This window comes from Eleutherodactylus coqui, chromosome 4 (assembly GCF_035609145.1).
Source record: "Eleutherodactylus coqui strain aEleCoq1 chromosome 4, aEleCoq1.hap1, whole genome shotgun sequence".
Lineage (NCBI taxonomy): Eukaryota > Metazoa > Chordata > Amphibia > Anura > Eleutherodactylidae > Eleutherodactylus > Eleutherodactylus coqui.
The window spans coordinates 240,916,947-240,941,190 of NC_089840.1; the positions used below are offsets into that span (position 1 = coordinate 240,916,947).

Genomic DNA, 24,244 nt, shown 5'->3' on the forward strand with positions numbered 1-24,244 from the left:
ACACCGAACAAGAACTAATAAAATTCCATGAGAGATTCAATGCATTCCACCCCACCATAAACCAGACATTAAGCTACTCATGTACTGTAATCAATTTTTTTGGTCACCACCATAAAAATTTCAAACAACTCAATGCAGACAACCCTATACCGAAAACCGAGTGATCGGCCCACATACCTCAGATGGGACAGTTTCCATCTTAAACACATCAAAAAGTCCATTGTCTACAGCCAGGCCATCAGATACAACTAGATCTGCTCCAACTCAACAGACAGAGAGGAAGATCTCTACCATTTTAAAAGGACATTTTTAAATCAGAGCTACCATCAAACCTCAAATGATGACCAAATCACCATAATCACCAGGATACCTAGAAATCAACTACTCCAATACAAGGAAAAAGAAAAAAAATGATTTTATACCTCTAGTAGTGACCTACAATTCACAGCTAGAGGTATTAAGGAAAACCGCAAAGAAACTCCATCATACCCTACACAATGATGACCATCTGAAAACCATATTCTCTAACCCTCCCCTTCTGAGTTACAGGCATCCCCCAAATTTGACAAACTTTATAACAGGAGTGCATTACCCTCTGACCACCCTAATCCATCCAACTTTCTTGCTGACCTTCCTGAATATGAGATCATGATCCTTCCATAAATGAAAGGGCCTGCTTAACCTTTTTATTGCTTTCCAAAGCTTGGATAATGCTCCTTATGACCCAGTTTAAAATCAGTCTCCACATGGCCCCATTTAATAATAATGCTCCTCATGGCCCCAGTTAGTAATGATGTCCTTTATAGGATCTTCCAGCTACTTTTAATTTTGTCATTGGTGCCAATGTCTGCCATGACCACTGGATTATCACCAGCCCTACCCAGTTATCTGTCAACTAGATCCGCATGCTGTTGAACTTGAATGCCAGGTAGACAACACACCGTTCAACGATGCCGGTTTGCAGTAGATGTTTTTATGGATTGACATGAAAAAATAATATCGCTTCCAGCTCTTTAAATGGGAAGTTCAACATTGCTAGAATAAAGAATATATACACATAAATCATTGCAAAGTGTAGTTTTATTTGGTGGTGCAGACATTTTAATCATACAGATTTATAGTTTTTTTAAACTTATTACCAGCAGCAATTAATTTACAAAATGATTATGGATAAATCAAATATTAGATAATCCCCATGATTGGATTCCGTTTAAAGGTGCATCCAATTTAAGATAAAAAAGGATTCTGAAATTTTGTTATCAATAGATTTCCTGTATTGATTTGACTTGATTCCACTGACTTTATTTTATTCAGGTTTCATCTCTACAGGCCCAGCCACCACATGAACCTCCTCCTCATGATAAGGATCAGCTGCTCTCTTGTGTCTTCGCACACAGCCTTGACTGCAGCGGGAGTTGGCACTGCCCTCCTTGCACACCACAAGCTTGCACTGAATGTACACATTGGAATGCCTCTTTAGAAAGGTGAAGGCATTGAATCCAAAGCGGACCATGTTGTTTGATGGGGACTGGTGGGTTCTATAATGAGGATCTTTGACACACCTGGAATAACAAGAAACAATGTTAATATGCATTATTATGGCATATAAAAAAGAAATAGACATTTTCTACAGATTCAGCCAAAAAAGTAATTAGTATAAAATTTGCAGTGTGCACCTTCCACATTAGAAGCAAATGTAGAGTAGAGATTCTGTCACTTAAATGCCATGAACAATTTTTATCTTTCTTGTTGCATTGCAAATAAAAAACACTTCTGTAATTGGTTTTAATTAAACATTTAACCATTTTTCTTCTGTATCTTCCATGCAAATGACTCAATGTGGTTCAGCATTAAATGGAATCAGTCACCTACTTTTAGCCCTATTAACTCAAGCTTATGAGCTAAAAGGAAGTGACCCGCTGAATCCGGTGATCGCAGGTTACCTTACCTGTCGTTCCCCTGCTGTGATCGCTGGAAGCAGCCGCTCAATGCATTGAACAGCGCTGCTAAGTAGTCTACCTATTGTAATTTCATAATGGGCGAGTTACTTAGTGTGCCATTCAATGCAGTGCAATGGTGGCTACCAGCATTGACACTGGGAGAACGATGGGGAGGTAAGTATAAGGGCTTATTCACACGGGCGTATATTGGCCGGGTTTTCACGCCCGGCCGATATACGCTGCCCCTCTGATGCACTAGCTTACAAAGCATCAGAGCACAGGGCCGTATTTCCGCGGCGTAAAAGCATCCAACCTAGAGCTCTGATGCTAGCGGCGGCAGCTGCATAGATCCCTATGCGAGCCTATGCCAGCTGCCGTAGAAGGGAGGTGGGAGGGAGTTTAGCAGTGTGACTGCTAAACTCCCCCACCTTCTCTTTTTCTTTCCGCCCCTTGCCACTGTTTGCAATGCGTGGGGGCGGGGCAGGGACAAGGTCAAGCTCCACCCATTCTGCTCTCTCTCATTGCTGCTTGCGGACAAGGGGCGAACAGGGGGCAGGAGCTTAGCTTTCTCCCATTGCAAATGGCTGGTAGGGAACAGAGAGCCAGTGAGCCGGCGAGGGGGAGGGAAGGGTGAATGTCTTCTCAGGCCCCACGGCATTGCGGCCTTGGCGTATATGTGCCGGGCTCTTCGCCGTTCAGGTGCTTATACGGTGCCGGCGGGCGCACGTAAAAGACCTACGACCGTGTAAATGGGCTTCATACTTACATCCCTGGAATGGGGGGACCACCTACTTTCAGCCAGTAAACTTAGCTTAGAGGGCTAAATTAGGTGGCAGAGTTTCTTTAAGCAGCTTGCAATGTATGATAATTAGAGATGAGCGAGCACCGAAATGCTTGAGTGCTCGTTACTCGAGTCGAACTTCCCGCGATGCTCGAGGGTTCGTTTTGAGTAACGAACCCCATTAAAGTCAATGGGCGACTCGAGCATTTTTGTATATCGCCGATGCTCGCTAAGGTTTTCATTTGTGAAAATCTGGGAAATTCACGAAAGTGATGGGAACGACACAGAAACGGATAGGGCAGGCGAGGGGCTACATGTTGGGCTGCATCTCAAGTTCCCAGGTCCCACTATTAAGCCACAATAGCGGCAAGAGTGCCCCCCCCCCCCCCCACTGTCAGCATAAAGATCGTTCTCCTCTGCCACAGCTGTAACAGAGAAGAACGATGTTAGCTCATTGAATTCAATACAGCCGGCTCCATTGAAAGCAATGGGCTGCCGGCGATCTCAGGATGAATTTTCAGGAAGGGCTTAAAAATATAAGCCCTTACCTGAAAATCATCCTAAAATGTGTAAAAAAAAATAAAAATTTATGTCAGCATAAAGATCGTTCTCCTCTGCCATAGCTGTAACAGCTGTGGCAGAGAAGAACGATGTTAGCCCATTGAATTCAATGGAGCCGGCAATACAGCCGGCTCCATTGAAAGCAATGGGCTGCCGGCGAGCGCGGGATGAATTTTCGGGAAGGGCTTAAAAATATAAGCCCTTACCTGAAAATCATCCTAAAATGTGTAAAAACAACAAAAAAAATGTATACTCACCTTTCTGCTGAAGCCGGAGTTCAGCCGGCAGTTCTCCTGAACTGCTCTCTATAGTATTCAGCAGTCGGGGATTTAAAATCCCCGCCTGCTGAATGAGCTACCTCTGATTGGTCACAGCCTCACCAATCAGAGGCAGCTCTCACTCACACCCATTCATGAATGGGTGTGAGTGAGAGCTGCTTCTGATTGGTCCCTGCACTGAGCCAATCAGAGGCAGCACTCACCCATTCATGAATGTGTGTGAGTGAGAGCTGCCTCTGATTGGTGAGGCTGTGACCAATCAGAGGCAGCTCATTCAGCAGGCGGGGATTTTAAATCCCCGGCTGCTGAATACTACAGAGAGCAGTTCAGGAGAGCTGCCGCCAGCCGTGGCTGAACTCCGGCTGCAGCGGAAAGGTAAGTATACATTTTTTTTTTATTTTTTCACATTTTAGGATGATTTTCAGGTAAGGGCTTATATTTTTAAGCCCTTCCCGAAAATTCATCCCGCGCTCGCCGGCAGCCCATTGCTTTCAATGGAGCCGGCTGTTACAGCTATGGCAGAGGAGAACGATCTTTATGCTGACATTTTTTTTTTTTTTTACACATTTTAGGATGATTTTCAGGTAAGGGCTTATATTTTTAAGCCCTTCCCGAAAATTCATCCTGAGATCGCCGGCAGCCCATTGCTTTCAATGGAGCCGGCAATACAGCCGGCTCCATTGAAAGCAATGGTCAGTGCTCGTTTAATCAAGACGAGTACCGCGTGGTGCTCGTCTCGAGTAACGAGCATCTCGAGCACCCTAATACTCGAACGAGCATCAAGCTCGGACGAGTATGCTCGCTCATCTCTAATTATAATGCATGCAAACTGCATAAGCAAAACAGTTAACAAAAAACAATTACAGAAATGTTTTTTATTAATACATGCAATGCAATATAAAAAAAGATGCAAAGGTGCTCGTAGCGTTTTATTGTATTCTGAGAGACATGGGGAAAAAATCTGTAGTTTTCTTTCCCCAGAAACAATGCCACTCTTGTACGTGGGCTATTTTGAATAGCTGCTTGTCCCCATTCAAGTGAATGAGGAATGGTTTTAATACCAGACAAAACCCATGAAAAATAGGGGCACTGTTTTTAGATACAAAATAGGCCATTTACTACAGATGTAGCAAAGTTTAACCCAATGCTGATAACTTGCTGCAATAAGATATCTTATCTTGAGACAGTAAAAGCCATTAAAAAGGCAAGTTAAGGTTCTATCCCCTTGAGTGGCACGCCCGGAAATTTTCCGGGACGAGCTCCACTGCCGATAGTGATATAGCCCGGAAGATTTCCGGGCTATGTATCACTATGGGAGCTGCAGAGCACAATGCCATAAGCTGTGTCATTGTGCTCTGCCTGCACTGTCCCACAGAGAACAAAGCAAGGGCTTTGAACAACAGAAGCAGAAGATATTGCCGATATGCCAGCAATCTCCTGCTTCTAAGTCTCCTGCTTTGTTTATAGGTTGCCATAGAGACCATCGGCTTGTCAGAAGCAAGCCGATGATCTCTGTGGCAGGGAGAGCTGATGCTTGGCTGTCAGAGGATAGCTAGGTACCAGCTCTTACAGCAGAGATCAGAAAAAACCTCTGATCTCTGCCGTGTTAACCCTTTACATGCTGCAGTCTATGTGACTGCAGCATGTAAAGGGCTGTCACTGCAGCATGTAAAGGGCTGTCACCATCGGACCTCCAGAAAGTGATCAAGGGGTCCTGATGGGTCCCTGTGGAAGTCCCCTAAAGGGACAAAAAAAAAAAAAAATTATAAATAAAAATAAAAACACTTGTCTCCCTTTACTTTGTAAAAAATGTAAAATAAAATCACACATGTGGTATTCCTGCGTCGTAATGACCCAGAGAAGGAAGTTGGTACATTATTTAACCCCTTAATGACATGGCCCCTTTTTTTCTTTTTTCCTCCCCGAAACATAAAAACTGTATAAACTTGGTATCGCCAGAATCATGCTGACTCAGAGAATAACGTTATCACACTATTTATTCTGCATGTTGAACGCCGTAAAAATGAAATCCAAAAAACAAATGGCAGAATTTCTTTTTTTTCCTCCAATCTCCCTACAAATGTTTTTACAAAAGTTATGCAATACATTATATATACCCAAAAATGATGCCATCAAAAAGTACAACTTGTCCCACAAAAAACAAGCCCTCATATGGCCATGTCAATGGAAAAATGAAAAAGTTATGGCTCTTGGAACACAACTGCAAAATTAGTTGAAATTCAATGATTAGACCATTTAAAAAACCTGCCCTGGTGGGCACGACAGGGTGGTAGGAAACCCGCCACTCAAGGGGCTATACCACAATGTATTTAAAGTATAAAGTGGCAAGTTCAACTTTGCTACATCTGTACCTTATTGATATCTCAAGCAAATGACTGGATGAACTAAATATATATATAGGTTTTCCCATTGAAGGTATTTTTTACTTAGGGCTTCTTCACATGGGCATGATTTTGTCCTGTTATAGGACAGTGGTAATCAATGGTTTTGTTTTCATTTGCGGTATTCTTGCCCATTAGTAGTATGGGAGAGAAAAGATAGAACTTGCCTCTCTTTCCCGCACAAAGTGTTAACTACGTGCAGGAAAGATAGGGCAAGACCTATCTTTCCACAGTTTTTTTTGGCATACTGCCATCTATTTTTCCCCTTATCCATAGGTGATAAATCTCTGATTGTTGGGGATCCCATCCCAAGACCAGTGCACTCAAATGACTCATGTAAATAGAGCAGCAGTGTACATGCTCGACAACTGCATCTTAATTCACTTCTATAGGACAAGTGGAGATCAATGCGCTTGGCAATTTCCTTCCATCCCATAGAAGTGAATGAAGAAGTGATCATGCATGTGTTCTGCTGCTCCATTCACATGGAGCATTCGGTTATACCTGTCGTTGGATTGCTGGGAGTCTCAGTGATCAGACATTTATTCCATATCCTGTGGGATATTTGCTTAACACTTTGTTCTAATAGTAAGTGTATAAAAACGTCACTGTATGCTATTTGTGGTGCGATACTCAAATATAGTAGAGTTGGTGCTTTTATATCTCTACCGTATTGCAGTTATCTACTGGGATTGAACAGTGAGTATTATCATTATAAAGCCCAGATATAAAAGGAAACACTTATAATAAGGTATAATTATAAAAAAGTAACACTACATTACCCATCGCGTATGATATAAAAAACATTTCTTGTGAAGTCCGACTCATCAGGGGATGCCACACAAGTATCTATGAATAGGACCAGGGAAGGGTCGGATGTATTTAAAGTGGCTTGCAGGTATAAATGCTGGTTGAGCTCCACGTAGTATGGATAGTCATACACTGGATTTACAAATCTCGATGAGTAGTAGAAAGTCAGGTCAGCAGAATAGAGGCCATACTGGATTATTGCGTTCTTTATGAAGTCATTGGCAGAGTACATGCCTTCCACTACAGTGTCTCGGTAGAGTCGACAATTAAGAGTCAGGCCCAATTTTTTTCGGTAAATGACAACTGTGTTGTCTGAATGGGTGAATAAGGTGTTTGTATAACTTATTGTGTCATTTTCAACCTGTAAGAGAAAAAACAAAATGTGAAAACAGTAATTACATAGAGAAAAGTCAATTCTGGACCGATCATGTTCTATAGTAGTGGTCCTCTTTACATAGATAGATAGATAGATAGATAGATAGATAGATAGATAGATAGAAAGAACAGAGCATCAGAAATATCTGTGCCTCATATAGAAAAATCTTCTTCTATGTGGTGATCTTTGTCCTTGCCTAGCTTTAGCCAAGGTTTCCTATCTTCTCCAAGAAGTAGATACGGGCTACTTGTAGGCCATGCCACACTCCAGGACGACCACCACCACATCTTCACAACAGCTGTGCCACATACTCCTCCCAACTGCTCAATAGTGGCTTATGCCATGCTCTTTTTGCTGTAGTGGCTGGCCTCCACTCCTGCTGCCTTACAGCTATGAGCTGCATCACAACACCCCTCCAAGATTGCCGCCATCTCTTATATTCCATTAAAAGGGTGGAACATCTTTTGCTTGGCACTCACAGTGCCTATTACTGTCCTTAGCTACTACACTGGCAGGGAGCAGGCCTCTTCATTCAGCACTCCATTTCTATCAGCACGGTGAGTGGTCCACCTCTCAGCTGCCCCTGCCTATCTGACAAGGGGTGAAACCAAGTACGAAGCTTCATCAGAGGCTCACTGCAGGGAGGTCGTGAGCCGCTGTAGCAAGAAGGGAGCAGGGCACTGCTCCCTTCTTACTTAATACCACTTATTTAGAATCTTCATGTAAAAATAAAACGCTAATTGAGACCAACTAATACTAATTGTACATTTACACTTCTGTAAAATGAAGGGTACCATGTTGGTAACCTAGTTTTCACATCACTACCCAGTAGGGTAGGTCGCTGATAGAACACAGGGGATATGGGGCCAGTTATTTGCCTAAGTACTTGACATCAGTACCCCCTCTTACTACCATGATAGCAGTCCTAAGTTAGATAGACTTTCCTACCTGTTTTACTGTCAGACATCTCTCATAAGGTATGCGAAACTCCAACCAGTCTGATACAACTTGAGGACGACACTCAGGATCATTCAACAATACATCATCTGAAGAATATCCCAGTGATTCAAGATACCCCAACGAGACTCGAGCTTTCATGTAATCTGAATGGCAGGATAGGCTGACTGTAAAGAGAAATTTACACAACCGTATTTAATGTAGAGCTTATATTCTGACATATTACTCTGAATTAGTTCAAGAATTCTTCCCATCTCATACATTAATAACATATCCAGAGGATCTAATATACATACATCTTATCTGTTGTGGTGTGGCTTAATATCAAAACAACTATAGCCTCATGTAAATGCATTATGTAACTACATTCTATGCCTCACTCATCATCACCATAGCATCTACAGGGGGGCCTGGCACCACACTCTTATGAAACCTGTGTAAGAGAAAATCTGTCTCTGTTGCCCATAGCGATCAATCATAGCACAACTTTAATTTCTTACACTGCTGAGGTAAAATGATTAGTTGCTACAGGCAACAAAGATTTTCTTTTAGACAGCTTTCATGAAAGTGTGGCTAATTTTCTGTGTCCCATTCTGTACTCACCGGTATTCCAATTTAGACAATGGCTTTAAAGTAATAGTCTTCATGTGTTCCTATATATAAAAAGAGCCCTTCTGTGCCCTTTTAAAGTAATAGAGTCTCACTGTGACCCTTTGATGATAAAGAGCTCCCCCTTGTGCCCTAATAAATAGAACCCTCTCTGCCCCTATATAGTAATAGAGTTCCTTCTTCCCCTTTATAATAACAAAGTCCCTTGTGTTCCTATATAGTAATAAGGCCCCTCCTGTGCCCAATTTAAATTAACAGAGCCTCGCTTTGCCCCTGCATAGCTTTCCTTTGCCCGTTTAAATTAATAGATCACCCCTGTGCCCCGAAAAATAGAGCCCCCTGTGGACTAATAATATCCCTGTGTCCCTTTAAATTAATACACCTGCGTGCCCCTATAGAGTAAAGTAGCCCCCTATGCCCTTCCCACCTCCAAAAAAAAGTGAATGCCCCCCCTTTTCATCGCTTCCAGAATTAAGATAGCAGTATTATTCTGCTTCACAAACACTAGTTGTGCACTCACGACGCTCATGCCCCATGTCACCAGTTACGCGGTCAGGGCTTAAAAGTAAATACAAGAAAAAGTGCTTCCTTGGGTTACCCATTCAGACGGTCATGCCTCCAAAAATGAACCCTGTTCTTGGGCAAAAGACTCCGGTGGCAAAGCACATGGCTGCTGCACGAAGCTGCTTTAACATCCTAGCAGGTTTTAAATTGTACTCTAAGTAAAAGTAATGTAAACTTGACCAGAAAATAGATGTATAATATATGGGCTTGGGTCTGCTAGGAGGTTTCAGCAGCAGCCATGTGCTTTGCCACAGGAGACTTTCGTCCAAGTGATCAAATTTGACCATAAAATAGAAACAAATTAAAAGTAAATATAGATATATATATTACCATTTTGATTGTTGGAAAAAGTTGAATAATATGTTGCAGAGAAATCCATGCCTGCTGCTCTATCAGTCCGTGAGTACACAATACTGATGCTGTTTGAGGAGGAGATGAAAACTCTTGAACTTGTTCTGCACAGATCTCCAAGTACAGCCGATGCAAGAGGAGTTCCGTCATGAATTGTCAAAGATGATGAACGGCAGGACTGAGAATTCTTCATTCTGGACATATAATTATTTTATTATTATTACTACGCAATGCTTCTCTTTTTTGGAAAAATCCTTTACAGTATCACTGATGTAAGCTGTGAAGAATCCAGTTCTGTAACTCGTCCCCTCCAGGCTGTATATGCTAGACTTTTCTTACGGCATACAGGTCACATGCCCAGGACTCTGACAACGCTCTGTGTCCTGCAGTTAATGTAGCACATTTAAAGGGATTCTGTGATCAGTTCAATGAGGTTTGACTTGGAGCTAAGCTCCGAGTTACAAAGGTGTGCTGTGCCAGCTTCTCCCTACGCACTTCATGCAGACTAAGAGCTTTCTCCCCTTTTTTGTGTATAGGGAGAGAGTTGCCACTTTGCTGTGAGCAAGGAGAGGCTGTCACGGATGGCTCTCATGACCCCGGTGACCCAATTTCTGTCATAAAGAAAAACTTTCTTTCTTGCTCATAGCAACCAATTCTGGAGCAGCTTCAATTTAAAGAGCAGACTATGAAATGATAACGGCACTATAGTTAGTTGTTATGGACAAGAATGGCGATTTTGTTTTATGGCAGTTTAAATAAATCTGCCCCATTAACTGCAGGACACAGAATTTTGTCAGAGTGCAGCCTGGAAGCCGAAAGAAAAGTGCAGAAAACATAAACTGGAGGGGCGAGCTACATAACTGGGTTCTTCAAACTGGAGGACAGTGATGTTGTGATGGATTTACCCCAAATAAAAATAAAAGAAACTGAGTGCTCTTTAATAATAATTACGGCCTATCAACATGTGAGGATTTTGTGTGTTATACTCACCTAAATGCTTCGAAGTTGAGATGAATTCTATGATCGTTGGAAACAATAATGTACCAAACACAGGAATCAGAGTCTGAAGAAGTGTCCGAATCCAAAGAAATGTTCCCATGTAAATTTGTCAAAATGCCCCCACATCTGACTGCTGAAAGGAAATATAAAAGGTTGTTCTTAGCTAAATATATGATGTAAATATGAACTATTTTACACTATACTGTATTAAGGGAGTTTTCAGTTATATCAGACACAGTGGATTTACTAACTAATTTACACATACCACAATGAATCTGACTACATTTGTAACAACCCCTATAATTTAGCCAAGAAGAACGTCACCAGACTTCCAAATTAAGAGGAGGTCATCTGTGTAGCAGCCATACCACTGTATAAAGGGGCGATAAAATTAGTGGTCGCATATAGACAATACTTCTACCACCATGCCAAGTACAGGTTGCCTAAAGAGGACGAGAATTTAGTCCCCATTAGGCAACCAGAAGTTTAGAGATAGAGTACCTGATCAAACCTAAAAATACATATTTCTCAGAGAACAATCCTAACTGGAAAGGATGTATGGTATCTCTTTCCTTAGGCAATTTACTGTCCCCCAGTCTCTTCAGAATTCCACAATCACATTCCTCTTGGCTACAATACAGGGGTAGTTACAAATGTGGTTACAATCTTTGAAGTGTGTGTTAATTGTGACACATCACAGGTAGTATACTTTGTAGGTTGCTCACTATGCCATGTACAATATGTTGGCTGTACCACTCGCAAGCTCAGAGTCAGAATCTCTGAACATATATTGGGGGCTACTACTATTTGTAATCTGCCTGGTGTGTCTTCTCATTTTGCTATGGGGATAGAAAAAGTTAATTATTTTGTATGTGACATATTGGATTATGGAATTATGCACTCATTTTCTATTGGGCTTGAATTCTAGACATAACCTTATGTATTTTACCAATGGCTGCTGTGTGGATTGTAATAAGGAATGTCTGGAGTGGATTTTCTTATCACTATGTGCTTTACTTACACCACTGATGTCTGTGACTTAAGTGCTTTGTTATATAGGAACTATACTGTGATCAAGAACGTGTTTGCCATTGATTTTACAGGGTTATGCACCCCTCATGTTTTAACATGATCCAATAAAGTTTTGGAATTTCATTTACCAGAGCTGGGCATATTGTTTTCAATTTGAACAATTTATTAAACAGCTTTTTCTATATGAATAAAACAACACAAATGTAAGATTTTGTGCTATTTCTTTGACATTTCAGGTTTTATAGAATAGCTGTAGTGTTGATTTACATTTTATGGATTTACATCTCAGGAGCCTTTAAACACGGATTGTCTGGTATCTAAGTCTCCCATTAAGTAGGCAATATGGTTATGTATTGCCTTTAAATGTTAGTCTGTGATTACAAAGCTAAGCAGAAGACTAGGTTGCACTTCTTGGAACATTTGGACGTTTTTGAAACCCTCTCCTTGTCCCTCCCAGGTCTCCTCCTCTCATCATAATATTATGATTGTCTAAGGGTGGCTTTAATAATACTAATAATAATAATCTTTATTTGTATAGCGCCAACATATTCCGCAGCGCTTACATAGAAAGAGGGAATACAGAAAGACAAAAAAAAAAATTACAAAAATTACAGAACCACGGTTACATATAGTAATCAGTTGATGGAAACAATAGGGGTAAGGGTCCTGCTCCAACGAGCTTACATACTACAAGTAATGGGGTGATACAAAAGGTAAAGGGTTGGAGATGTGCACAGTATGGCGAGGTGGAGAGTGAGGGATGCTATACACATAGACAATGGTCAGATTTTTGGCCGTGTGACGGCAGAATTGGTATGACTGCAGGAGCGGTTTATGATGGCTAGCAGGGATTGCAGTCAGTAGGTCAGGGAACATGTTATCAGGCGGAATACAGAGGGGTTTGTTTAGGGTATGCGGTATGCCTCCCTGAAGAGGTGCGTTTTTAGAGCCCGCCTGAAGTTCTGCGAGTCCTGGATTGCCCGGGTAGCCTTTGGTAATGCATTCCAGAAGACCGGTGCTGCTCTGGAGAAGTCTTGGAGGCGGGAATGAGAAGTTCGAATTAAAGGGGCGCTCAGTCTGGTATCGTTAGCAGAGCGGAGAGCCCGGGCTGGGTGATGGATTGAGATGAGGGAGGCAATATAGAGGGCGCTGCGCAGGGCTTTGTGGATTGAATTTTGTATTTAACGGGCAGCAAGTGCAGTGACTGGCACAGGGCAGAGGCATCCGAGTAGCTGCTGGACAGGAAGATGAGTCTGGCTGCCGCATTCACGATGGATTGGAGAGGGTAAAGTCTGGTGCAGGGGAGGCCGATAAGCAACGAGTTGCAATAATCGAGCCAAGAGTGGATGAGGGCAACAGTAAGCGTTTTTAGCATGTCTACAGTGAGAAAAGAGCGGATTCTTGCGATGTTCTTGAGGGGCAGCTGACATTTCAGACGAGAGATTGGATGTAGGGGGTAAATGATAGATCAGAGTCAAATATGACCCCAAGGCAGCGGGCATGCTGTCTAGGAGTTATGGTGGCGCCAGGATGAGGATGAGGTTAGTAAAAGAAACAACCATTGTCTGAACATAAGCAATAGTTGTTCCATGTAAACGAACAACAGAGTGAGGAATGACAATTTGTTGACTACTCACTAATAGTTTTTTTTTTCGCAAACCAAAAAAAGGTAGGTGCTAGTTTATGAAATCGCAACTGGGGTAAAAAAAACAATCATCTGTCTGTCAACGACTTCTGTCCACTTGTTTTTTTTGCTTTTCTTTGAATCAATAGGGAAGGAAGAGAAAACAGGCTGAACTGGATGGACATTTGTCTTTTTTCAGTCTTATTATGTTACTATGTTTACAATGTAGTTAAAAACTTGCTGGGAGTTAGTCTTTGTCCCTCTCTCCTCCAGCGACCAAGACTGAACTTAATTTAGGCTAAAAGCACATAAAGAACTGTCCTTCGTATGCTAACGACTCGCTGTATAAACTATTTTGGATGACTTTTCAGGTGATAGACTTAGAATTATAGAAAATAATAGTATTATAGAATCGTAGAGTTGAAAAGGTCTTCCGGGTTCATCGAGTCCAACCCCCTGCTCAATGCAGGAATTGCATATAGTCAGCTCATGTAAAGCCACCTTTATTCACAATTACATATGAATACATATTATTCAGTATATTCATGTGTAAATTGATCCTTTAGCAGTCATACAGGTCTATTGCGACTACAGGAAAATATTTTTTCTAAAACAAATTACTTACTGTCAGTATTCAGATCACCTGTGATGTGAGAAAAAGAAAAGTTAGATATTTTATAGATATTTGTTTTGTAGATATTAAGCATTATAAATTCAAACTAGTATCAAACTATAATTTTTAAAGAACAATACATACAAATAATATAATTAAACACTTTATTCGTGCATTATTTCTCACAATATTAAAGGGCCACTCCAGCGAAAACACATTGATCTCTCTCACTCTCTCCCCCGCTACCCCTAGCTATCTCCCGACACCCCCCCCCCCCCATAAGCACGCTCGGATAAGAATGCAGTTACTGGAGAAGAGCGAGGCTCGCTCCAGTAACTGACTTATCCGAGCGTGCTCGCTCATCTCTAGGCACCATCTTGATGTTGTGATTTTTGCTTTCACTTTCACATCAATCCCATGATATATCAGCATAGCATTACATGACTAGCCAGGGATAGCACCATCCCTGCTGCAGGTAAAACACTGCCATTACCTTCTATATTCACCTAAATGTGCTACAGACCATAACTTTGTGAAAGAAGCTGTGTGATCATCATCACTACCTGTGACAGGTGTGTCTGTGCCCCCTCTATGCAGTTTCTGTGATAGGGTCCATGTAATAGCGTCACACAGACTGAAAAACTGACTAAAAAACTGAACACATAAACTCAAGTAAAACTGAGCTGGTCGAGTTGAGATCCCATGACCACAGGTAGGATAGCTGCAAGTGACCTAACATCGGATACAGACAAGCAGTTATACATAAGGTTATGATGGAAAAAGTCGATTACATTGCACAATTTCTTAGCAACCAAGGATCCTTTTTACACTCAAACTATTATTAACATGATCCATTATCACTAATTGCTCAGTTCATGCTACCATTTACACTAACCAATCATATTAGCTAATTATTGTGCATATTCACTCAATACTGTTCAAATTGGTTATCTGCTTGTGTAAAGGAGCCTTTAGGAATGAAGACGGGCTAACAGAAAAGGAAAAAGACACTATTATTTTGTATTTGTTTTTGTGGGGAGTAGGCGAAAAAGAAAATTCACTATTTTTGGGGGGGATTGTTTTTACATTTTTCACTGTCAGGCCTCAGTCAGACAAGCATTTTCTTTCACTCAAGAATAGGCGCACACAAAAAAATTGCCCATTGCGTGTAGAAAAATCGTGTGAACAGATGAATTCCAACAGTTTGAAGTAGCCTGTTCACACGATCCAAGGTGCGTGGTGCGTGTTTTCCAGCTCCCAGGAGTCTATGGAAAGCACGCACCAAAGATAGGTCAGGTCTTATTTTTGCACGCACCACGGACCTTAGATCCAAATTACACTCGGATGTTTTATCTTGGGCAGGTGCAAGTATTTTACGCTTCTATAAATTGTCCATCTGAACAATTCTATAGGGAAGCATTGGTTCTTTTAGAAGCGCTTTTTTCACGTGCCTAGTCTTGCGAAAAAAATGCTTGTCTAACCGTCACCTGAGGTATGAATAGGGGGCTTGTAATCTTTTTCATTTCACTGTTAGGGCGAGCACCCACTGGCGTTTGCGTTTTCCGCGGGAAAAAAACGCAGCGTTTTTCGCGGCGTTTTCGCGGCGTTTTCGCGGCTTTTCCATTAATTTCCATGGAGAAAAATAAGGACACATATGCAACTGACAGTTCCTATGTTAAAAACGCAAATGCAACGCAAAAAAAACGCCAGTGGACAGGAACACATGTTATCTCTATGCCTGTGCAGGAAAAACGCAAAACGCAGGTAAAAAAACGCCAGTGGGTGCTCGCCCTTAGACAGCAATATTCCAATGTCCAATGTCTTAAGCTTGACAGCGTGTCACAGATTGGCAAACTATACATGTGGTAGCACTGACACATCTTATGTTAGCATGGTGCAAAATGAACTGGCGCAACTACACTTTTACTTAGCTTGGCCGACATTCAAATTGAATAGCAAACAACATGCTATGCTGGGCAATCTGCATAGGAAGCCAACCATGTCAACCAGTAGGTTTAATGCTGCTCCATCTATATAAGTCAAGGTCTAATAAGCTCACAGTCATCACAGGCTTTGGAACCCTTTTAAACCCCTAGCAGCAATGGCAACCCATCTGCACCTCACAGTCACTTCGCAAGGGTGCCAATGGTCTTGTAGAGGAATAATGTAATACTATTTACCAACTAATTGGTTAAATAGGTGGGAAACAAGTTATCTCAAATCCATTTTTTTTTTCAGGAAACCCCGACAGAATGCTCTACCCTTAGTGGTAGAGCATGTGTATATACTGCATGTTCTATCTGTAGTCTAGCACCCACCCAAAAACACAAAATAATATCAACTACAGAAAATAGAAATCTATTGCAATAAATGGTGAATTAAATAATAATGTGCAGATGTTGTAAACTGTGTTATATATCCATAATTTAATAGACAATACCATTTGAAAAATGAGATTTCATCCACCAGACTGTACCTGAGCAGACCACTCCAGCATCTTCATGGTGTCCACAGTTATGTGATGTAAGTCCTCTGTTTGGACAGTCCCATAAGAAATTTTCATTGCCAGTACAACTCACGTCATCCAATGTAATAATTCCTTGTCCTTCGCCAAAAGCAGCACTGCCATTAGCTGCAATAGCATTACCGCAACCCATCTGACGGCACACAACTCGTGCATCTGCCATATCCCAACCGTCATCACACACAGTTCCCCATACTCCATTATAGAGCATTTCTACGCGACCTTCACATCGGTTTCTACCATTTACCAGCTTCAAAGCCATGTCCGGAGCTAGAAAAAAAGAATAGGGAAAATGGTGAAGAACAGAAACAATATTAACTGTCTTTGTGGAAAGGAAGGTGAGACTAATACCCCATTTAACACAACGATTATCACTCAAAATTCGCTTAAAAGTCATCTTTTGAGCGATAATCGTTGTGTCTAAACGTGCAGCCACTGTGCACTGTTCATGCACAATTCACTCATCGTTACCTTTCAGCTAGCTGGCTAAGAAAAAGACTTGGGTATACTAACAAATTATAGACTGAGGGCTCATGTCCACGGGCAAAATGTGATTTAAAATCCGCAGCGGATCTCCCGCGCGCGGATCCGCACCCCATATGGATGCATTGACCACCCGCGGGTAGATAAATACCCGCGGATCGTCAATAAAAGGCATTTAAAAAAAAATGGAGCATGAAAAAATCTGGACCATGCTCCATTTTCATGCGGGTCTCCCGCGGGGACGGCTCCCGCAGCTTCTATTGAAGCCTATGGAAGCCGTCCGGATCCGCGGGAGACCTAAAATAGGAATTAAAAGCATTTACTCACCCGCAGCGGGCCGCGAAGCTCTGCTCTTCCTCACGGCCGCATCTCCCTTGCTTCGGCTCGGCGGATGTGCCCGGCGCATGCGCGCGGCACGTCGACGACGTGCCGGCGACGTGCCGCCGGCGTCAGGAATTCATCCGCCGGCCGAAAATGAAGATACGGCCGTGAGGAACAGCTGACCTTCGCCGCCCGCTACGGATAGGTAAATGCTTTTAAATTTCTATTTTCAGCGCTCATGTCCGCGGGGCAGGAGGGACCCGCTGCAGATTCTACATGTAGAATCTGCAGCGGATCTGATTTTCCCCGTGGACATGAGGCCTGAACATATATTATAGACTGCCTGGGGGTGACACGATTCCAAAGGTGTATTGGATGTGTCAGAGGTCCTGTATGTGCAGGAGGACAGGAGAGAAAGAAGTGCTTTAGCCAATGCACTTCTTTCTCCCCTGTCCTCCTGCACATACACCTTTGGAGTTGTGTCACCCCTAGGCATCCTGTTGTCCTATCCAGCCGAACTGATGAAGGGGTTCATCCCCGAAACACGTATTCTATTGCTGGTTTTTAATTTGTGAAAAAATAAAAAAGAAGTGCTTTCACCATCACACACTGGACCTTGATCTACATGTTCTAGTAGCTTAGAGGGTTGCGCCTCCATACCAGTTTTTTTTCATATCCTTTTCACTATTCCAAATTTTAAAGTAATAATAATCTTTATTCATATTGTGCCATCATATTCTGAAGCGCTTTAGAAATCAGAGAAAAAATACACAAAATGAGCGATAACATTAAGTATTAATAATAATAAGGCCGCCTGCAGACGGGCGGGTCGCATCCGGCGGCGCGGGACCCGAGCGCCTGCAGGGACCAGCGCGTACCCACCTGTGCCCGCGGCTCCGGTTGTTTGATGTGCCGGCTTGCCGGGCAAGGTGCATGCACAGACTGGAGCTGGCGGCGGGTGAGTGACGTTTCTGTGCGGGGCTCAGCGAGCCCCACACAGAAATAGAGCATGCCGCGGTTTGTTTGCCGCGCGAGGTTTCGCGCAGCCAAACCGCAGCCATCTGCATAGGATTGCGTTTGTTAACACAATCCTATGCAGGCTTCCAGCGGCGGAAATCCCACGGGAAATCCCGCCGTGGAATTTGTGGTCATGTGCAGGCGCCCTAATTTTTATTTCTGGACCAAATTGCATTAGAAAACTGTCTAACATGCTTTGTGCCACACTTACACTGTGTTTTTAGAGACTTTCAGACACTTTTTCAAACTCATCTGTTAAAGGGGCGTAACTTCATAAAATGGGGTGTGGCATGCATTGCAAGAAGTGGTGCCAAATTGCTGCAAATTGTGCCGAAAGTTTGGCCCAATTTTAGGAGTAGATTAAGCTAAATAATAGGTGGTATAAACATACACTATACAGTCTTATAACCCAACAAATTTACTATCCAGCATGTTGCACTGTGATGAACCTGGCACATTTTAAGACTGTCTGTATTAGTTTGCACTGTCTAACTTTCAGACACTATTAGTAAAGGACCCCAGTGTTTTCTCTTATTCTACAGATTGTCAGCAATTCCTTGAGAGCTGTAATCTGTTTCCCTCACTTAGGGGAGAAGTCTCTTACCCTTCTGTGATGTGTGCCCTTATCATGATAAATGGCACTTCTCAGTGTCACAGACAGAATGATCGGACATTTAGCTCTTGCTCTCTTGTCAGCCTAGCATTTTGTCCAATTAGAAAACCCATTCTGTTCCCACACATGGATTAGATGCTAGCAATGTGATCTCTGTGATATTTAATTCCTGTTATATTAAAATTGGAAAATGTCACTTTTCTCATTGTAGATTTTGAATCTCATGTAAATATATTTGGCACAAAACTCAGTCGTCTTAGTCATGCCTTTTTATTCCCTCAGTCACAGAACTGATTTAAGAGTCAAGAGCCAGTAAATCGTAGCCAATTTTAAGTACATATAATGTATTAACCCCTTAGGGACCACCCCATAGTGTTTTTACGTCCTGGCTTGCTGGGCTATAATCCCCAGGAACATAAAAACAGGCTCCCTGTGGGGATTAAAACCCTGCAAGCTGTGGACATGACAGCTGGAGCTGGAGCGGTCATCCTAGACCGCGGGAACCCCGTCGGTCACATGATCGCCAGCATTTACAGAATGCCGGCGATCATATGAAAGTAAAAAAAAGTAAATACAAGTTAAAGATTAAGCATCTCTGATGGATCCGATCCATTAGGGCAGCTGAAAGTACTCACCCCCCGTCATCCATGATGTCCCGTGGTGTTCTGGTCTCCCGGTCCCGACAGCGCCTTCTGCGCGTACATCGGGCACGTGTACAGAAGGGTGCGTGGCCCAGGAAATTTAAAATCTCTCTGGCTGACAGCTAACATGTGTAGCTGGGAGCAGAGAGATATCACCAGGAGCTGTTGTATGAGGTTCCTGGTCACATGATCGCTGCTATTCAATGAATAACAGCGATCAAGTAAAAAAAAAAGTTTAAAAAAAGTTAAAAAAGAAAAAAAAGGTTAAGTTTCATCTGTCCTCATGGGTCATATCCATGAGGGCAGTTGAAATTACACATCTAAGGCCCCTGGATTTATCTGCAGACCTCACCACAGCTTCTGTGCATGCGCCCGTCGCCAAAATGGTAGACGCATGTGCAAAAGCCGCAGATTGCCAGGGTAATTTTAAATCTCCCTTCTTCTGGCTAGCAAGCGTAGCCAAGTGCCTGGAGATTTCATGGGGGGGGCAAGGTATGCGGTCCCTGGTCACATGATTGTCATTTTCCAATAGAAAATGGCGATCATGTAAAAGTAGAGAAAAGTTAAAGTTTCACCTTCCCTCACGTTTCTGTACCATGAGGGGAAGTACAATTACTTACCTAAGGCCTCTGGCAATGTCCTCCGATGGGATCTGTGTCCGTGGATCTTTCCCCGACTTCAGCGCATTCGCCCTTTGGAAAATGGTGGATGTAAGTGCAAAAGCTGGGGAGGGCCCAGGAATTTTAAAGTCTCCTTGCTCCTGCGTAGTACAGGTAGCTGAAAGCTTGGAGCACTGACCGAGTGCAGCAGTGAGCGGTCACCAGTCAAGTGATTGCTGTTATCCAATGGGTAATGGTGATTACATAAAAGTTAAAATACAGTTGAAGTTCATTGCACCTCTCGGTTTGGGCCCCGTTGTGCATACGGACATAATATTAGGACCACACTGGATATTTTTCTGAATACGGGTCAAACGGGGGTATCCAGTTTGGGGTGAAAGTCTTCATTCATGTGTGCTGTACAAAAAAGCTGTTTTTAAAAAGTTCCAATTGCCAAAAAGATGAAAATCGTAATTTTTTCGTTCTGCTTTGCTCAGATTTATTCAAAAACTGTGGGGTAAAAATACATAGTACACCCCTAGATGAATTCGTTAAAGGGTATCGTTTTCAAAATGGGGTCATTTGTGAGGGTTCTCATTGTTTTGGCGCTCAAGGGCTCTATAAGTGTGAAATGGGGGCCTAAAACGCCTTCAAGCAAAAAAATAAAAATAAACTGTTTTTAAAATGTGCTTTTGCTGTTCTCCCCTACCTTCCCTTTCTGCTTTACCCAGTGATATGACAGCTGTAAATTCAGTATTCTGTAAATTCAGTATATACTGACTCAAATTCAAACAGCTGTGGCTCATGCTCTGTAAAGGATGTTGACAGGCTTTATGTCATTTTAAAGTCAAGAACCTTAGCTTTAAAATGCCACCAAAATCATGTATGTAGCCCTGATAGAACTGGAGCTACAGCCATTAAAATTAGAACAAGCTCTATTTGTCCAAAACTGTAATACCCTTTTCCTTCAGAACTAAGAGTTTGTCCTAAACTGCTGGGTGTTAAAAGGGCTGTACTACCCCTTATAAGCTAGTCATTTAAGAAAGCAGCTGAGTAGATAGCTACTTGGTTTGGCTCATGGTGGAGGATAGCAAGTGTCAGATGAGAGGTGCCAAACTCAATCTTTGCCCAGGGTGAAGGAAATCCTAGGTACGCCTCTCACTTTTCCCAGGTGATAACAAAGTGCCTGAATTATTAACAGTACAGATATGTAGTAGTATGTTATGTAATCAATGTATTATGTACACATTACCTGCAGTAGATGGACTAGAGGAATAATAATAAGCTGAAAAATGTCCATTGAAGTCAGAATTAACAAATTCCAAGGTCATGACATTGGATGTAGAGTTAAACACCTGATTTGTGTACTGGCAAATCTTCCCAAGTACAACTGAGTTCCAAGGATATCCATTAAATATTGTCACATACTCATTTTGACAGGATCTATTAACAGTTCGCATACTATAAGAGAAGAGAAATCCCATAAAATTATATGATTAATTATAAATAATATGGAGAATCTTAAAATGTTGCGTTGGGGAAAAGAGTAAAGTAAAGCATAAGTCGACTTTGGAGGATAAAAATAAGTAAATACATAAATACTACTCACTATATATTATTGAAGTAAAGTTGAACATGACCATATGGGACCTCAATGGTCCAGTTACAGAAACTTGAATCTGAATTGCGTATATATCCTGAAGGTGCAGTCAGTCTATAACTACAATTAGATACTAGAACAGAAGGAGATAAATGCAGTCAACAAAAAGTTTTAACATTTCTGTTGTAGAAGAATTTAAAATCGATTATTACAATCACATCTATCTGGTGTCAGCATAAGAAAGCGCTCCTCTAGGTACAGCCCTTCAAAATGAGCTCAGTATGTATTGGGCATTTGTTAATGCAGCAACCTTGATGGACATAGCAGTATAGATAAAAGTTTGAAATGGACTGAAACTATTGCCCTTTTTAATTCATACGTTTACAATAGGAGCGATCACAGCAGAAGAAAGTCATGCAACATGAAATGGATGCGGCAGCAATTCTATTCAGATTTCAATTACACAATCTTTCCTTGATCATTACAATAGAATGTTGCCTGCATACTAGCGTATTTTAGGTCATGTGTTGTCCATGTTATTCCACGGACAGCACAGACAGTTTTTGATACTGACCAATGGTCCACATGAATAAAGTCATCTCATGTCCTATTGCTATCCGTATCGTGGATGAGAAATAGGACATAGCAATGTATACCAATCTGCTTTGTCCATGTTAATTGCATGAATGTCTCGTTATCATAAAAATAAGAAGAAAATTCAACAAGACAATAAATGGACTTACCAGTGTTGGGCGGTTCTGCATACATGAGAATAGAGAGGAAAGAGGAAAAAAAAGGAATTACTTTGAATATTGTAAAATATAACGCGGACCATAGTAAACTGCAGCATATCATATGCGTGTCATTATTTTGAAAGTAAGAAAATAAATTAACAGGAGAATAATTGTGTTAGACTTACTAGTGATGGGTGGTTCTGGATTCATTAAAATAGGGAGGAAGGAGAAAAAAACGGAATTACTTTGAATACTGTAAAACATGACACTGACCATTGTAAACTACAGCATATTGTATGAATGTCTCACTATTATAAAAGTAAAAAGATAATTCAGCACGACAATAAATATATTAAACCTACCAGTGATGGGTGGATCTAGATACATAAGAATAAAGGAATAAGAATAGAGGAAAAAGAAAAAAAACCTTTATTGTTTTCAGTATTTTAAAACATAATGCTAACCATAGTAAACTATAGCTTATTGTATGAATGTCTCACTATTATAAAAGTAAGACGATAATTCAGCAGGACAATAATTTTTGTCAGACTTACCAGTGATGGGCGGCTCTAGATAAATAAGAATAGAAAGGAAAGAGAAAAAAAAACAAAAAACGTAATTACTTTGAATATTTTAAAACATAATTCTGACAATAGTAAATTACAGCATGTTGTATGCATGTCTCATTATTATAATAGTAAGATAATTTAGCAGGACAATAAACATGTTAGACTTACCAGTGTTTGGTGGATCTGGATACATAAGAAAAAAGAGGAAAGAGAAAAACATTTAGTTACTTTGAAAATTGTAAAACATAATGCTGACCATAGTAAAAAAAAAGCATATTGTATCAATGTCTCATCATTATACAAGTAAGTAGAGATGAGCGAGTATACACGCTAAGGGCAATTGCTCGATCGAGCATTGCCCTTAGCGAGTACATGCCCGCTCGGGAGCAAAGATTCGGCTGCCGGCGGCGGGCGGGGAGCTGCGGGGGAGAGCGGGGAGGAATGGAGTGGAGATCTCTCTCCCCCCCCACTACCCCCTGCTGACTGCCACAACTCACCTGTCACCCGCGTCGACAGCCGAACCTTTTCTCCCGAGCGGGGAGATACTCGCTAAGGACAATGCTCAATCGAGTAATTGTCCTTAGCGAGTATACTCACTCATCTCTACAAGTAAGATAATTTAGCTAGGCAATAAATGTATTATACCTACCAGTGCTGGGTAGCTCTAGATACATAAGAATAGAGAGAAAAGAAAAAAGGTAAATACTTTGAATATTGTAAAGCATAATGCTGAGCATAGTAAACTACAGCATATTGTATCTATGTCTCATTATTATAAAAGTAAGATAACTTAGCAGGACAATAAATGTATTATGCCTACCAGTGATGGGCGGTTCTAGATACATAAGAATAGAGAGAAAAGAGGGAAAAAATATTTACTTTAAATTTTCTAAAGCATAATGCTGACCATAGTAAACTAGAGCATATTGTATGAATGCATCATTATTTTAAAAATAAGAAGATAATTTAGCAGGACGATAAATGTATTATATTACAGCATATTGTATGCATGTCTCATCTAATATAAATACGACTGCATGCTTTTTCTTGCACCACTATTTGACCACTTTGCTTTAATTTTGGTAGATGATATTGGTGTCATTAGATGACACACATGCTCTCCGGTGCTGTAAAATCAACAACTGTGAGTTTAATATATTTAGGGACCAGTCAAGCAGGTTAAAAGTTACAATGTTAAGTCTATGGGTGTGCGCTGCTGTGCTTCAGGCATGCGCTGGAATGAGTG

General features: G+C 41.5%; 2 protein-coding genes across 2 annotated transcripts in view; both read right to left on the minus strand.

Annotated features, from left to right (window-relative positions):
* Nucleotides 1-1,080: 1,080 nt before the first annotated feature.
* On the minus strand, nucleotides 1,081-13,924 carry LOC136626152 (deleted in malignant brain tumors 1 protein-like). The gene is made up of 6 exons (XM_066600957.1): nucleotides 13,910-13,924; nucleotides 10,620-10,761; nucleotides 9,609-9,823; nucleotides 8,097-8,272; nucleotides 6,745-7,133; nucleotides 1,081-1,562 (listed from the first exon to the last, which is right to left on the minus strand). Exons 3-6 carry the CDS (start codon nucleotides 9,820-9,822, stop codon nucleotides 1,307-1,309), a joined length of 1,035 nt encoding a protein of 344 aa, XP_066457054.1. The 5' UTR covers nucleotide 9,823; nucleotides 10,620-10,761; nucleotides 13,910-13,924; the 3' UTR covers nucleotides 1,081-1,306.
* Nucleotides 13,925-16,323: 2,399 nt separating this feature from the next.
* Nucleotides 16,324-24,244, minus strand: part of LOC136626662 (deleted in malignant brain tumors 1 protein-like) — a 47,246-nt gene continuing 39,325 nt past the window's right edge. Inside the window, exon 8 of the mRNA XM_066601679.1 lies at nucleotides 16,324-16,691. Within this exon, the coding sequence (XP_066457776.1) occupies nucleotides 16,324-16,691 (368 nt within the window). The remainder of the gene's footprint in view (nucleotides 16,692-24,244) is intronic.

Excerpts from the sequence above, each read along its gene's own strand:
- LOC136626152 (XM_066600957.1), bottom strand. The coding sequence starts at position 9,822 with ATGAAGAATTCTCAGTCCTGCCGTTCATCATCTTTGACAATTCATGAC. Across the intron at positions 7,134-8,096 it reads GATGTCTGACAGTAAAACAG|GTTGAAAATGACACAATAAG; the intron begins GTAGGAAAGTCT and ends TTTCTCTTACAG. Across the intron at positions 1,563-6,744 it reads TTTTATATCATACGCGATGG|GTGTGTCAAAGATCCTCATT; the intron begins GTAATGTAGTGT and ends TTGTTATTCCAG.